The sequence below is a fragment of the Parus major genome, chromosome 1 (assembly GCF_001522545.3).
Source record: "Parus major isolate Abel chromosome 1, Parus_major1.1, whole genome shotgun sequence".
NCBI classification, from domain to species: Eukaryota; Metazoa; Chordata; class Aves; order Passeriformes; family Paridae; genus Parus; species Parus major.
The window spans coordinates 25287845-25305454 of NC_031768.1; the positions used below are offsets into that span (position 1 = coordinate 25287845).

At 37.4% G+C, this 17610-nt stretch overlaps 1 protein-coding gene across 7 annotated transcripts in view; it reads left to right on the plus strand.

The window, feature by feature from the left end:
- The window catches only part of ATP11A (ATPase phospholipid transporting 11A), a 115542-nt gene extending 108735 nt beyond the window's left edge, over window positions 1-6807 (plus strand). For 3 of the 7 annotated variants that reach the window (XM_015638093.2, XM_015638057.3, XM_015638066.3), the window contains one exon: window positions 2585-6807. In XM_015638093.2, the coding sequence (XP_015493579.1) occupies window positions 2585-2842 (258 nt within the window). In that variant the 3' untranslated portion in view covers window positions 2843-6807. Of the gene's footprint in view, window positions 1-265; window positions 382-2584 lie in introns of all 7 variants that reach the window. The other 4 variants (XM_015638084.3, XM_015638102.3, XM_015638067.3 and 1 more) reach the window with 3 other exon arrangements.
- The last annotated feature ends 10803 nt before the right edge of the window (window positions 6808-17610 follow it).

The following is a 17610-nucleotide window of genomic DNA, read 5'->3' on the forward strand; positions in this document are numbered from 1 at the left end:
CATTCCACAGTACTTAGTCAGTTTAGTGCTTTTCAGAGTAATTTTCTAACAGAGTTTGAAATGGAATTAAAAACACCCTCAAATGATTAATCTAAGGATCCAGAAATAGAAACCTTGTTTTACACCTGGATAACCTTTCCTTTTTAAATCTGTCCAAAAATCCATCACTTTTACAGGGCTTTGCTATAACAGTTACCAAATGGTACAATTCATTCACATTTCTTGTATTCAGCAAGAGTCTCACTGTTTTTCCTCATCCTTGCAGAAGAGTATGAGACATAAAACAGCCCAAAATGCACTGACGAACTGCGATGGGCCACTTCTTGAAGGAAATCTTTCACCTTCCGAGCCATAATTAGATCAAAGCTAGGTAACAGTACTGTACGTGTTGCCAATTTGGATTAATTTCTATTGGTGCTATTTAAAAATCAACTGTTTCCTCCAGAGTTTTTGATGTACTTTATCAGTATTGATACAAAATCATTGTTTTACTTGGAGAGCCTAGTTTTTGCAAGAGATGTTCCATGCTACAGGTAAGATCTTTTTGTCTCAGAAACTCAATCATGTAAAGCGAACCAATAAATAGATGTACCCATATTCATATCTTATAAATACATTGTATTATGTATAGGTGTTGTGTGACATTTCTTCTATAAGAGCTGCAGTCATTATTGCAGTGTGTTCTCACCTTACACCACAGTGTAGAACACATAGTCAGAGGTAATTCTTATCCACGAGCAGTTTATCCATCATATTTCACGTTCTTGAATACGTATATAGACCAAATGCAGATGGTAACATGTGAAGGTAATCACAGCGAGTTATTTGTGAATAGGACCTTGGGTCAGAAGGCTGGGGCTGTGCATCTGACACAGTTCTGTACAGACCAGGGCGTTGCTGTCTCACTGCCTCAGATCAAGAGAGAAGTGTGATAGATCAGTTGAATATCTGGGACAGCAGCATAAGCAGTGAACTAAATTCCCCAAACTTAAGGCCAGCAGAATGAAGTTCTCTGCTTTACATCCTCTCCTTGCTATGCCACTGACTACACAAACGACTAAGGAGGTACACTCTTGACTCTCATGATTCCCACATGGATGCTGTGGCTGTTCCAGTCCCTTCATGCTCTCCTGACTCCAAAAGTAGCACATGAAGAACTAAGTGAACGTGCAAAGTTTGCAGTATGTGGAAAGGACAAATGTCATGTGTTCTGTGTGCTGTAGGACTTTAAAGTAGCTGAAGGATAGCTAAAGTAGCCAATTTCCTTTTAATGACTGTTACACAAAGTAGTAGGAGAAAACACCAACTTCCTTGATTTGCTGCAGGCTTGGTAAAGGCTCTTGTCTCAAAGCCATGTGTGGAAAAAAACATTTTATTTTTAGAACTATCTATGGTAACTAAAATGCTTCACTTTGTAGCTAAAAGAATAGGAAAATTAGCTACCAGACAGCATGACTATTCCCTCTTACATTTCCAAAGCAAATCTGCTAATCTGTTACCTGATTTTTATGTAATAATGTTGCTATTTGGTCTATATGTGTTTGAAAGAACCCAGGCCTCACTGTGGTGAACAGTTTAGTATAGTTTTGTGACCTTTCCAAGAGTTTCTTTTTAAGAGAGCTTTCAGATTGCTCTAGGTTATGCAAGAGTAGTATTTCAAGCTTATGATTGGCATTAGTGTCATGTTACATTGCAGCCAAAGTTCTTTAAGCTACATTATTAATATTTACTTTGTGATTTTGTCCTTTTGCTAGTGTGTTCTGATTAACAGGGAAGAAGGTGATGATTAAGAATAGAGGATTAACTAATTTGTATAGCATTCATGGAGAGATTAATAACATTGCTTTGAACCGTGTTTATAATGCATTTATATATTAAATACCATCACAAAACCTCCAGACCTCTATACCTGTAAATTGTATCTGCATTTAGTGAAAGGAATTTTATAAACTTATTGGGGAAAGGGCTGTGCTAGTTTTTGGTTTGTGCACATGTCCAGACTCTTGTGTCATGCAGCTGTGGTGTTCTGTAGTCCTGAGCATTTCCTGAGTGGAAGTGGCAATTCTGCCAGAGTGATTATGTGAGAAGGATAAATTTTAATGGGTAATTAGACCAAGATAGTATTGGAACCTTCATCTGTTAGCACAAACTGACTGTAAAGAATTTCCTCTCTTTGGAAGTACAGGGCAAAGTACTTGAATCTGTCCTGTCTTAAAATTCTATATAAGTTTAGGCAGAAATTCCAAAATGAAACATAACCGTGATTTAAAACACTTCCATTTGAAGGCTGGCCTCTGTGTCTTCTCTTCTCTGAGGAGCTGATTATTTGGTTTAGAAGTTAAGTGTAAAATCATGGCTCGTTCTGTAGGTTTTAATATAAAACTAATCATGTTGAAACTGGTTGATTGCAAAGCAACACAAGGAATTCTACATTCATATGAAACAAGTAGCCAGAGTGGTGATCTAGGGAAAGGTATTATTACACCAAGGGGACAGTGGTTCTATGAAAGAAAACAATTATATACCCTTGGTTCCAAGATTGTCTATTTACTCTGTATTTTTTTCTTTTTTTTCCCTTTAACAGAATGCATCGAGGCACTGTCGGGAGCACATCTCAGAATTTACACCTCTTGCCTGTCTGAAAAGCCCAAGATACAGGAGCAGTGACTGCAGCAATTCTCCAGCAAGAAGGTCTAATTCTCATTCTAAAAAAGTGATGTTTACGCAGTGGAGAGGCATTGATTATTCAGTACTTCCATCTGTCTTTGGCTACTCAAATAAGCATTGCCGTTCCAGTGCAGGCTACCACTACAGTGGGTCAGGTTTGGAAACGTCCATATGAAAGAACACCAAGTCAAGCCTTTAAAAACTGTGGTTTTGTTTATTTATTTTTTCAGGAAACAGACATGTCACAGAAACATATTAAACTATATGTGGCTTTCGCTGTCCGAGGTAGTGTTGAGACAAACAGGATCAAGAGCTAGAAGTATGAACCCTTCCAGGCCAATAGGCCTCTTTTTATGTTTTGAACTACTGGAGCAATGAACAATCTGCACAGTCTGGTACTGTGAGAATGGTAGCACTAAAAATTATTTTCATCCTATGTCAAGACTTCTGTGTATTTACTACTTCTGTCATCTTTAGTGATTTTCTTTGTTACTTGAAGTGCATAATTTCAGTCAGTGACCTACATTTTAAGATGAACAGTTTTAATTTTCAGCCAGGAGCAATTGTCTCAGTTATCTCAAATGAAATTCTCCTAAAGCATATTTAACAAATGCTGTTTCTGATCTTCCTCTGTCCTTTTTTCTTTCTTTGCTCTTTCTGTAGAACAAACTGGTGTTTCCTCTGTGCAAATCTGCTTTCAAGAAACACTCTCTAATGTTCACTTCCTTGTAAGTGGCCAAATCAGGGCTATGTATGGTTTTGGTTAGTTTTCCCCTGTAGCAAGATAGGCAAAACAATCCTTGTGTAGAGTATGCACACACAATATGAAGTCAAGTTGGCTGTTAAATAGGTCAATATCACCAATGTTGGTATCTACTTTAAAATGAATGTAAGCATTTTGCCTAAAACATCTTTGAATTTGTCAAAGATGCACATTGCCTGGTGTTCTCACTTCATATCCCTATGATTGTAAAATATATACAGCAGAAAGTATTATATACTAAGTTTTTTTGACACAATTTTTTGGGTTTTTTTTTCCTTAAAAGAAGAAAAGCTGTTTTTCTGGATGAGCATCTTTTACTGTCTTGATTCATCCTCTTAATTTTGATTTTTTTTGTGTGTGTGCATGTATGGTTAGATGCTGGCTAATGGGCTTGGTAGATGTATTACAAAGCACACAACTGTTAGCTTTTGCAAGCACCCCACGAGGCAACACAACTGTTGACTAACAGTTGAACCACAGTTGGGATATAGAAACTAGTTTGCAAGGATTCTGTTTGAATTCCCTTAAGAATGACAGCCAACTTGCACTTCTGTTTTCTCTGCTACATGAACATTACCTTGCAGTAATTCAACTATTAGCTGCATCCTTGTGTTGTTTCTTTAGTCCAGTGTTTTATTTTGGGGTGCAAAAATATGTGAAGGAGTAACGCAATTTCAGTCAATTTCAGCTTAGTGGTTACAACTAGTCAATAGCCATCTTCATTCAACACCTCTGTGAGGACATTACCTAAAAATTTATTTCAGTGTGAAAACAAAATATTTGGAATCAGACCTGCAGCTTTTATTGGAAGACCTGGCCATGACATTGTTAGTTGTCTTTCACATGGACAAGGGTGGCAGAGAAAAGTTTCCCTTTTTGTGATTTAATAAGAAAAAACAGGGGCAACATAAGTTTACTTACTACTTTACTTTATAATGAAAGAGAAATCAACTTACTAGGAAATGTTCCTCACAGTATTCTGAGTAGTTTTCATATTAAACAGTGATTTATTATTAAAATGCCCTGGGTCAAGCAGAAATTGTAAAGTGAGTTATGAAATCTTCAGTATACCAAAGATAACAGAATTTTAAAGCCTCACAGTGAGCACCACAGATAAAGATTTTTTATCATTTAACATATAGCACTTTTAAGTTTCAAAGAATGTTCTTACAGCAGTAGCATTTTGAAATACATACACGTGTGTGGGTGTGTGTACATATACTTGCCATTACAGACTTGAATGTTGGTCAGTTAGAACCGTCCCCTACATAAAACACTGGTGTATATATTTTTAAGAAATTAATATGGGTATACATTTTATACCAGTAGCAGTGACAAATTTCTTGTGTGTAGTTAACAAATTATTTGTAATGTATTTTTTAGAAATCTTAAAATTGCCTTTGCACTGAAATATTTTTCATACTGTAGCTATTTATAAATCTGTTTTACGCATACATTTGTTAACACACCATTTCTATTTTTTTTTTAAGTATATGTTTTGAAGGCTTTTTTTATAACTATAAGTTTTGGCCACTTAAATTTAGCTTAGAGTGGAGTTGTGGCTGAATGTTAAAATTCTAATGAATGTCAAATTAGAAATACAGGTCTGTTGCTCTGAGTCTCACCCAAGTTATTGATGTTTTGTTGGGATTTGTGGTATAAGCGATTAGAGCGCTGTACTTGCAGTCCTATATTATAACTGCTAGCTTTTTTACTCAATAAAACCTCCTGCTTTTTTACTTTGTGAGTTCCATCTTTTAGCCTTAAATAAGGAAATTTTTGCTTGATGTTTTTGAAAATGCTGCATTCCTGTTCTGCCTACTAACAAAGCAGTTCATTGCAAACTTCATGTAGCCCTGCACTTAGATATTGTTGACAACATTGTTCAGGCTGAAACACCTGTACACCTGTTTCAGGAAATTTTAGTTCAACATGTCATTTTTTGGAGGAGAAAGAATGCTTGAATTTAAGTGGAAGTTTCTGCTTTGATTTAGCAATACTTTTACCTTTAAAAGTCGGTGCTGTTTGTTTGTTAAAATAGACTGCTTAATGAAATGAACATAAAACATCAACTTGGCTTCACTTGATGTGTTTTTGCTTCAGTCCCTGTTACTATTGCCATGTAAACCTAGTCCACTGCACCAGGTGTTAACTTGGGAGTTTTACTGCAAAAGATAAAAATATGAAAAAATATAAATTAGATCAAAATGCATTTGAATGATTGATAATGGGTGGGACACTGAGAGGAGACAGATTTTTAAGTATGAAGAAAAAAAAAGAAAGGAAAAGTCTAAAAATCTGTGTAACCTTCTAACTTGCCTCGTTTAAATTGTTGCAGCTTTAACAGCATTAATGTCTCCATAACTGCTTCTATAAATGTCTTGAAACTGGTAAGCGCTAACCAAATGTATGTGAAGACTTAGAAAGTATTTCAAGCTTTTTGGCCACAGAAGTTCATATATTCCTGCAGTGGCTTGTGGCAAAAGATCTTTTTTGTTTTACCATGTATAATAATTGTTTGTTCAGCCACTTAATGTAAAAGCTTACAGTTTACTTTCTTGCTTGCATTAGCCTGTTTGTCTTGACCGAACTGGCTTGCAAAAATAAGAGGAAAAAAATAGCTTAATTGAGGAGCTGCACTACTTTTCTTTTGGAAGCCAGTGGGATCCTTATGCTCATGCTACTGTCTCTGTTAAAAAAGCTTTAATGGAAATTTGTGAAAGTATTACAAAAGTGAAAACATACATGATTCTACTTTACAGAATAATAAAAAAATCAGTTTATATAGCTTTAATTTTTTATCTTACGAAAATTCACAAGATTTCAGTCTGCATTGTCTTGGACATAAATTCTGTGCTGTGTACACTTTGCATTTTAGAGGTTCTTTCATGATCTAATGTAAAGTAGAATCTGTGAAAGTTGCTCTGTGGGGCTGGGGTAGTTATCTGTGCTTTAAACATTAAAGATGTCTGTAGTCATCAGCACCAAATACTGACATTTATTTTTAATTGAACAATTTTAGGTGCATTTATTTGAAAATAAATCAGCCTTCAAATCTAATATTCAGATTATCCTATACTACTACATTTATTTGATTTGAAGAGTCAATGTGTGAATACATTACTGTAAAGTTTCTTTTCAGTACTGTTTTTAACTTTTATTTCTGTAGACAACCAAATATAGCTTGTTTATATTCAGCCATATTTTGAATCCTTATGTAGAATATATAAGCAGGAGATACAAATCTGCTTGCAATAAATATAAACATTCAAGACTGGTTTAAGTTTGCTCACAAGTAATTACAGTAATTCTAGTATGAATATGAGATGGTTTCATATTAGTCTGTAATAAAATGTAAGTATATAAAGAAAACAGAACAAGTGTTTGATTTGGTTATTGAATATGTTTGTAGTCACGCTTACTTCTCATACTAGAGAGATCCAGCAGAGCACCACAAACATGATTTAAGGGTACTGGAGCATCTCTCTTGCAAGGAGAGACTACAGGAGCTGGGCCTGTTTAGTCTAGAGGAGAGAAGAGTGAGAGGAGGTCTCATCAATACACATAAATATCTCAAAGGTGGGTGCCAAGAGGATGGTGCCAGGCTCCTTCTGGCATTGCCCAGCGACAGGACAAAGAGTAGTGGCCATAAACTAAAACACAAGAAGTTTCACCTCAACGTGAAGAACTTTACATTGAGATTGGCAGAGCACTGAACAGGCTGCGCAGGGGGCTTGTAGAGACTCCCTCTCTGGAGACATTCAAAACCCACCTGGACACGTTCCTGTGTCACCTGCTGTAGGTGACCCTGCCTTGGTAGGAGGGTTGGACTGGATGATCTCCAGAGGTCCCTTCCAACCCTACCACTTCTGTAATTCTGCGATTTCCAGAGTGTATGTATCCAGCTGAAAAAGCAAGCTAATAAAAAGAAATTTAAAGAAGACTGGAACGTGAGCTGGGGGGTGAGGGCTTGTTCCAAAACTAACAGAAATTGGTACCAGTCCAGGAAAGCTTTGTTCCTCCTGCACAGTCCTAAGGTTCTTTCCAAAGTAAACTCATAAGCTACACATGAGCAGCACATTTCTTTACAGTTCTGCTGCGTGAGGTACCCAGAGCTATTTCTCTTTTCTTTTGAAGTGTTGTCAATTTAAAGAAGCTAAACTAAAAAACTGTGCTCTGACATCTGAGTTGGTAGCAGTGTTCATAGATTCTTACAGAAGAGGCTGAGTGCATAGAAAGACCATGATTTTATTTTGTTTGGTGATACAATTTAACAGAACTTCCTGCAGTTTCAGAACCATTACAGGCTCCGAAGTACATTGGCTCCATCAGGATGAAGGCATCCCAGACAGCCTCCACAAAGCAGTTCAGGGTGTCAGGTTTGGTCCCTCCCTCTGCTGCTCTGAGGATATGTAGAATGCTTAGGCCTTTGCTTCTATATTGATTTTGCACTTCATGTAATAAAGAATTTAGAGGAATGGGTTTGTATTTATATGAAATTTTTATCTAAACAGTACAAGAATGTTGTACCCATCTCCCTTTTGTACATCAAGAAATTTTGTGTTTCTACTGAATGAACTTCCAGAGAAGGTAGTTTGAAGGGGCTTTGTAAATATGGAAGATGTTTTCCCCTTTATTCATGCAAAGAAGAAAAAAAAAGCATAAATTGTGATTAGATAGAATATTACATTGAAACTGTTTTTGAAAAAAATAATGTGGTGATATATGTAGATTTCAGGAAGAACACAGTACCCATGTGGACATGTTACCCCACAACTTAATTTTGCACATAAAAATACATTTTCTTATTTAAAGGAAAAAAGGATAGAAAATAATTTAAGTGATGAACAATATTCTCAATCAAATACCATGTATTTTCCATTATCTTTTAAATGATGCTCTTTTAGTAAGCATAATTTTAATTGATTTTTTTTTTATATTCTACAGTGAGGCTACTCAATATTTTCTGCAATATATGTGACACTGCTCTATAAAATCTTTCCTGAAGGTTATCTTGATATGAAATGAGGTAGGTTAGAGACAGACTGAAGTTCCTTAGTTTTGTTTTTCAAATACTCTGATTTCCTCTGGTGATACTCTACAGGAATTTAGAAACAGTATTTGATATTCTATTAAAGCTTTGTTGTTGTGTGCTTCCACTGCACATACAGGTGTATTAATTTCCATTTTATTCAAATGCTAAAGCAAAACCCATATACCCATTTAAAGGCTTCATTTATACTAGGAAGTGATAAGATAGGGATAAAACCAAATAATCCATTAGCTTCCTTCATTATGCAGATCAGTTTATCAGGTGCCTAATGTCCCCATCTAGGTTTAAAAGGTTTTTTAAAAGAAAATTGCACTGCATGATCTTTCTTTTTTACCTGGAAAGTCTGCAGTAAATTAATAATGTTGAGTCTTAATCATTTAAGTGTTGGCTTTCCATTTAAAGGTGACAAACAGTTTTCAATTTTAAACCACCAAAAGACTTGTTGTTTTCAAGGTCATTCAGTTAAGAAATCTCATGGTGGTTTATGCTTTTAAAAATACATATGATACAGTGTCCTGCTAGGTTCTGAGGCTTCCTATTTCAGGGAGAACTGTTGAGTCTCTCCTTATTTAATGTGGGAAAAACTGCTCTGTTTTTCTTCCTAGCAAGATAAGGAATGTAAATATTTTTTTCAAAAGTACATCAACAACTTACCTTGAGATTTCAGACATCTTTTGTAAAGATACTCCATGCTGAAATGTTAACCAAATTAGAAAGCTCTGAATCTTGCCATCTCATAAACACTGGGGTCTAAAACAAAAAGGAAAACAAATCCTGGCCCAAGGATCAAGCCATCAGGTGGTATTCTGACTTTGATTTCAGGAAACACTTCCAGCCAAGTAGCCAGCCTAGAAGAGCATTTTTCTAGGAAGTACTGCACAGGTTGCTTCTAGGATGAACAAAATTGCATAGCTAGAGAAAGTTGTCAGTATTTATGAGGTGAAAATCTAATCCCAGCTATGAAGAGGTAGTGTGTATAATTTTATTCTGACTTAATTTATAGGCCAGAAAGAAATATTTCTTCTTCTGAGCGGTTTCAGGCACGAGATCACAAAGCTTAACACTGATGCAGTGATAGAGCTCAGTAACAGTTGGGATTCACTTGGCTTTTAAATGACTCTTCTTAGAAAGTCCAAATTATGTATTAGTTTAGCACAAAAGCCACGTTTGTGCATCATTGTGCTGAAAGGAACTAGTCCAGATGGAAAAAAAGCTGAAGATCCTTCCATTGTGAATTGTACTGTAACATGAGTTAGGCTTCTCTGTCTTCTCAAATATGATCCATAGCAGATGATTTGGAATCCACCTTTCTTAAATTGTCCATCTGGAGTTTAACTAAGGTTTCAAACTTTGATGCCTGCTCAACTTTTGTTCTCTCTATAGGTAGAAAATGGTGTACATACATTTACATTTCCCCTTACTTGCCTCTTACCTGACATGCTGGGGTACTTCCCTTTCCCCTAGAAGTCTGTGTAACATACCATGCTTAATTCTGAAAGGAAAATAACCCATTCCTTTTATGATTGGGCAAACATAGTTCCATGCATTTTAACAAGAGTGATCTCTCTTTTTCATGCTCTCTCAGAAGAATTTTCAGCAGGTAAACCAGCAGATCTGAAGCAACATGGTCACCACCACAATGGTTACTCACCTTGGTTGCTTTTACACAAAAGTATTTGATCACGTGCACATAAACACCGCAAACTCTGTGTTTCCCCTTCTCATGTGGGAAATAATCACTCATCTTCATCCTGCTTTTCCCAGGCCTCTTTCTCAGCAAATAAAGTAAGCTCATCTCTCTTTTTCTTTACTGAAATTGGTATGTTTGGGAAATTAAGTCTCCCTATTGAGTCCATTAATTCAAATTCTTCTGAAAGGATACATGGTCTCATGGGACTTACTAATTTATTTTTCCTTATAAAAAATTGTGATTTGAAGGTATTGGGAGAAAAAAGGAATTTTTAACCCACTTAATTTATTGCAAACTACCTGTGCTCTACACTTTTGTCTTGACAAGAGAAAAGGTCTGTTTTCATACATACACAAAGATTCTATGCTAGCACAGAATGGGAATGGCTGTGTAAATTCTTACACCACTGCTACCAAGGAAATTTTTAACCATATCCAAAAGACAAATTTCACTCTGATTTCCTACTGATCTGGTTCTGCATTAATCATGATTATATAATGCACTCAACTTTGGCATCATATATCCAGATGTAGTTCACGAGAACCATCTGTCTACACTATTTCCAAATGTGTATGAACACTGAAATACAGAATGTTGATATTTATCTTAATTTCACTGGCAATGAATCTTCTCATTCTGGAGGGCTCCACCCTGACTCATTGTTTAAGAGCTGTTGCTAGAAGCTGCTTGTGTTTTCCATAAGGTTAATTGCCAACCACACTGCTAACTTTTTAACTGTTTCAGTATGTGAAGATCTACACTCCCTTTACATTTCACTGAGATGCGATACTTAACCAACCCTGATATAATTAATTTCATATCCAGGTATTGAGCCAAGACACTAAGTCTGGAATTCTACTGATTGAGGGAGAAAAGAAGATGTGCAAAAAGCCCAGGCTACTGCTGCTAAGCACTATAAATCTCATGATACTCTTGTCACTGATGTGTTTTCTCATCCCTGTGTGGTCACTACAGGTGTTACATGAAAGTATGTCAGCTTGGGAGTTAGGAAAGTTAATTAGAGTGGCATAAAAATAAATTTCACTGATCTACAGTAGAGTTCAGGCATTCTCTCATATGGATTCACCTGTAAATCTGATTAATGTCCATTTGAACATTTGCCTGCACCTTACCCTTTTACATTACTGTTCATAGACATTTCATCTTACTGCCATGTCACACCACTCTTCTAATAGTGTTCATGGGTTGCAAATCCATTTATTCTCTACCACCACATCAGATGCACTCAAAACTAATATGGTCTACTAATATTTTTAAAGAAAGTCCTTGGCTTTTGTTCAATCCCAAACAATTTCTTTTCTTTACTATGAGTCTTCATTGTTCCATCTCAGTCGTTTCATGGTGCACAGCCCAAAACTGACCTAGATTGTGTTTCCCACAGAACAAGACAGGAGCACCTATGACTTTGAAATCCCTGCTTCACATACTGCAGACCAAAGCGCACCATGTCTTTGGTCCCAGGAACTTTTCCCATGCCCTCTCCCTCTTTGCCTCTTCTCTGCACAAGCAGAATTAAGTGGGAGTTGTGTATTTGGACAACTCAATCTCAAAATATGATCCAAGAAGCCAAATGTGAGGTTCAGGTTCAGGCACTTAGAGTTGTTTTTGTTGAATGCAAGTGTCTAAGCTCCCATTACAGGCAGCAGGAGGTTTCCTGTTGGGTGAAATAAAAACAAATAGTACCTGCAACATATTTCTGATCATGACATTCAACCTAAATTCTTTTGTATGCATTGTGTTTGTATTTACTATATAATTTACTGTGCATAACCATAGTGAACTTCATTAATTATTTAAATTTCATTTTTTTTTAAGCTCTTGGGAAAGCTAAGGAAAAAAGTAACTATGAGGGAGAGAAAACATACATACCAAAGGATGTTCTGCATCCATGACAAAGAAAAAACCCAAAGAATATTCTTGGTGCTTTCTGTCACAATGACAACAAAGAGACACAAAATTTGAAATGTGAATAGCAAAGGTAGAATTTGGGGCTCTTGCACAAACCATTAGCGGGATGGACTTAGATCTTTGCCCTCCCATATGAATTTTGTTGCTTGTGGATATGTCCATGTACACATTCTAGGACTAATTTATTTAGCTGACAAAGTCTGGACCTTGCAGCCTGAAGCTCTGGAGTTTTGTAGGACCAAAGCACCTTCAGAGTCCCAAGTCTCTAGCCAGGGCATCTTCCTCCTTCCATTTAGAACCTTGGGGCTACAGGCAAATACCTTTAACAGCTGTGGGACCACTAACAAGAGACCTTGTCTGACTTGTTACTCTGAAAGGAAGGAAGGGAGGAGAGGAAAGAGGATCATGTGCTCCACATGTCAGATATGTTTTACAAGCACCAGGAGTGGTGAAAGAGTCTGATTCTGTGCCAATCACCCAGGTAAACAACAGGACAGATTTTCCACGGCCACTTCCAGAATGAGTATTTGCTAAATCAAAATATGGAGGATGCTTGCCCTGCAGACTTCCCTATACCTGCATGAAACCACCTTCTGTCTTGTGACAAGCATTTAAGATTGCACTGCTCTCCCAGGCCCTTTCTGGAAGCTCTGCTGTACAGGGTAGCTACAACACATCTGCTGCAAGAACTCGGCTTCCTTTTTGCTGCTAATGCTGTCCACAGTGTTGGCTCAATTAGAATGGAAAAGCACAGAAAAAAAACCTTTCCAAATTTCATAAGATCAGAAGAATTTTTTAATCTGCCCTTTTAAAGCCATGCAAATGAGAGACTTTCTCCATGTTAGCTGTGTTTCCCTTGCTCCCCCCTATTGTTGCTATGTTCCTAGTACCTTTCAATAGGAAGATCCCACCAAAGGATTCTCCTTTTACTACCCTGGAGATAATGTTTGTCCTGGTTTATTCATTCCTCATACATCTTTACAAGACTGGAGAGTATCTATACTTTTTTTTTTCCCCAGTGACTGGTTCAGAGAATTATGGCAATAAATGGTAGGAGATTTACAAAGGATGACTTAATCTCCAGAACCCTGTGTGTCCTCACACAAGTAGTGACCAGAAGTCTCTCATTGGACCATCTGGTTTTTATATCCCAAGCTTGTACACTGTTTTTTGATTAAACTGAGTTTGAGGAGGGCATCAAAGAGCAGTTGGTGTGCAAAGCTTTTTCCTTGTAGCTAATTAGCTTTCTTCCTATTCACTGCACATATTTGAGTGTCTTGTCCATTTGATTCCTGCCCAAGCCAATTCCTTTCCCATTTGTTATGGCAATTGTCCTGTGTTTCATCAAGATCTCTGGCAGACACAAAAGGAGTATCCAGCCATAACAAGCTGAATGTTCCTGTGCACTCTTCACATAAAATCCAACTTACTATAGGCTAAAAGGACTACCATGGCTGGGATTCCTAGCACATTCAGCTTGAATTTTCAGCTGAACCATGAAATCAAGAGTCTTTCTAAAATTTATGGAGAGACTGATGTTATTTTTACTAAGTTCTTAGGATTTGTATTAAAGTAAATATTTCATTCCAGAGAGAGAAGAATTTCTGGAGATACTTTATGCCATCAAGAAAGCAGAGTATGATTGCAATAGTGTTCCCTGAACCTATGAGTCATGTCTGTTAATGTTCATTGTGTAATAAGAAGACAGGTTAGATTTTCTAGTAATATATTTTGCTCACATCTTGTAAAAACATGGAATTGTGCAGCTTACCAATGGGATTCTCTAAAGTGTTGACTCTTCCTTTTCCCAGTTTATTCACATTTTCACTATATTTGCCACTAATATTTTTTTCAGTCCTGAGTTTCATTTCTATTATTCAGTTTGGGTTTTTTTTTAGCTTGCCTTAATTTTAATCAGAATTTGTTTGCATCATTCACTAATTTCTGCTATAATTATAAAGAAAAGACTCATTGTCAATTATGTAAAAAAAAAAGGGAATTTCTTCTTGTCTGTATATAGTCATATATAATATAGTCATATTATATGTTAAATAATATAAATTATATATTATATAATATATATTATATATAAATATTATATATGTATATTTATATATAAAATATTATTAGATATTGATTATATAGTCATATAGTCAATATATAGTCATATTTTATTCTTGGTGTGTTTAAAAAATCTCCCTAACTTACCCTAGAGAACTTCTGCAAATAACAGCTTTGAGTCTTAATTATCTTATTTTTTCTCAGTACATTACTATATTTTCACAGACAGTTTCTGATTCCGTACAAGCTGTGGTTCAGACCAGTTGCTCAATAAAGGTCTCAGATTTTTTGATAGACCCAATTCACCTAATCTGTTCCTGAAAGCCAACTTGTTGTCATTGTGTAGCCCCTCCAGACTTCATAACTGGCAGAAACAGGTACAGGTGATGCTAAGAAAATTTCATGCCATATTGCCATAGTTAGTTCTGCTCTTTCTTGAATTATGTGCACATGATAATGATTCCCTGTTTGGATTCCTTTGTACATCTCTTCTTACTCCTTGAAATTTAAAGTAACAGAATCACAGAATGAATTAATTTGGAAAAAACTTCTGAGATCATCGAGTCTACCATGTGACCGAACACCACCTTTGTCAAGTGCTCCATGGCATTCAGTGTCACATCCAGTCCTTCCTTAAACACCTCCAGGGACAGTGACTCCAACACCACCTGGGCAGCCCATTCCAATGTCTTTTCACTCTTTCTGTGAAAACTTTTTTCCTGATGCCCAACCTAAACTTCCTCGGGTACAATTTAAGACTGTGTCCTAAATGTGTATTCTAGAGTGTTCTTCTGGATAATTTTGGTAACGGGCACAGGGCAGTAGATCAGGAGACATTAATTCCTGAACAAAAGGTCCTTCCTTCACTGAAAATACTGTCTTCTGCCTTCCCAGCCAGACTCCCAATACACAGCTAAGCCAGTGAGTCTCAAACACCTTGCAAAGTTTATCCATCCATAATCCTCAACATCTGTGCAAGAGATGAGTGTGTTCGGCCCTCTGTCCTTGTTAGATCCTTCTGGTCTTGTCCAAGCTTTTGTTTGAGTTGAAAAGAAAGAGTCAACTCTAGCCCCATATTAATTTGTAACACTTTCACACTGACAGCATCTGAAATACCATGCACATGTGTGTGAAGGAGTGCCCTGTGGTACAATTTTTGCTAGAGCCATAATACAATTCTTAGGAATCCCACCATACTCCTCATATTTAGGACAGATATTTTAAGAAAATTCAACCTATTTCCAACCCACTTTTACCTTCAGCTGTTGTAATGTGAAAGCACACATTTGCTCTAGTGACTTTCTTTCTTTATTAATTTCTTCAGACCTAAATGCCATCTGTTCTTGACATTTGCTTGAAACTTAACTGCTTCCTGCTGAAATTCACCCCAGCTTCTTAGCATTAGTCAAAACAAAAGTATTTTCCATGAAGTATAGCATTCTTACAAAAGCCAATGCTGTATTAATGAATATATTTTGCTTAATGTAGAAGAAATAACATTTTGAGACTATTTTTAAATGATCCATTTCTTCTGTAAACTCTGATACTATTAACTAGTGCAACTGTATGTTCCTGTGAGCAAAGATTTCTGTAGAAATCCTGCTCAGTCACTAAAATACTGAGATCTTCAGTCTGACTTCTCACTACTTGACTCCAGCCAGTGCCTAAGGTTCTGGTTTGACACAGAACACAGCAGGAATCACAAAAGTCAAAAGCCTCATGTTTCTACCAGCAAAAAAAAGCAGGTCAGGAACTGTTCTTTGGCACAGGAACCAGCTGGCACAACATGGCTTTCATACGCACAACTAAACTCTTATCTCCTGAAATAGGTCAGTTTCACACAGACTGTCTGCTGGGAATGGCCCCAGCACACATGACCCTTGAGCTGCTCCTCAGGGACTGCTGTTGGCTAGGACAGAGCCACCCAGGGACACCACCACCCAGGGGACACTACAGAGGATGACCAGTGCTGTGCTTTAATCCTGAACTAGACCCATGTAGTTTACTCCTCTAGGGGTAGATATAGGGATAGAGATCAAAAAATGCCTGCAACACCAGAGAACTGCAATCTAAATTGTATGTTTGATTGCTGCCTCCCTTGTGCTTCAGAGACTTCTTTCAAAGCTGTTTTTGACAGTATCTCCAAATTAAGGCATCCTCTCTGCTCTTTTATGTCATCGTTAATTGGCCCTTTTCCCTGGACAACCAACCAGATCTTTTCAACCAACACTGAAAATGTTCACATGAGGTACTGAAAAAAAATAAAAAATTAAAAAAAAATGATCAATCTGAATCTGCACTTTCTTTCTGCAGTCCCCTGTTTATCAGTGAAATGTCACAGGGGCACCCTTTCCCATGACATACTGAGGAGCACAGCACCTCTCATGGAGAACAGACCATGGCTGCTGCTAAGGTGACTTGGTTACCTACTTGCATGTCAGGTTCTGTTTGACCCATATTATGTTTGACCCATACCAAAACCTTGTTTCTGTAAGCCATTTCCTGACACTACTCTGGGTCACTGGGCTTTAAGAAAGAGCATTTCAGGTTATTAAGGAGACAAGTTTACACAGCATATCTCTGTCATCTGATGCATTTCTCAAAATCAGAAGCCTCTAGCTCAAGAAAAAGGAAGTGCATGAAATATGTGCTAGCCCGACTTTGTCCTCAGCTCTGGAATATTTTTACTGGAAAATTTAGTGTCTGAACACAAACAACTGCTGCTGCAGCAGAGATGGAGAGTAGCATTGAAGACTGCTGACTGTGTCAGAGGGGATGGGGAAAGCCTGTGGTCGGTTCGGGACGCACCTCGGGCGCTTCCCATGAAACACTCATCTCTGCAGCTCCCGTTTCCCATGTGTTTGTACATGCAGCACACAAAAGCACATGCTGTGCATTGTTCTGCTTAAAAGCAAAGGTTTTAATGCTTGGGGGTACCTGAATAAAAAAAAAGAAAATACCTGCTGTTGGTTGGCTTGTTGTTTTGTTTTTTTTTTTAAATCTTTTTATAATGGGAAAACAAATCCACTTCCAGCTGTTCAATTGTCTGATCAAGATGTAAACACAAAAATGCTGTTACCTTCATACACACATTCCGATAAAAGGAAAACAAAACGCTGGGAGCCAAACACTGAAACACCAGAAAACACCAGAACCGAGGCTGCAAAACTACACGTGGCACACGGCGTACTTCTCCCTGTTGTGGAACCATGGAATTGTTTAGGTTGGAAAAGACCTCCAGGATTATCAAGTCCAACCCTTGACCCAGCTCTGCTACCTAAACCTCGTTCTGAGGTGCCACAGGTCCCCAAAAGATGAGGCGATACTCCGATACGTAGCAACAGCTTTCCTGGAAATAACCACTTTTCACTGAAGAAGGCACGCAAAGCCCCCCGCTCCAAGCACCCCTCCTACCCGGGGAGCGCGGGCCCTTTGTAGCCGGGGGCG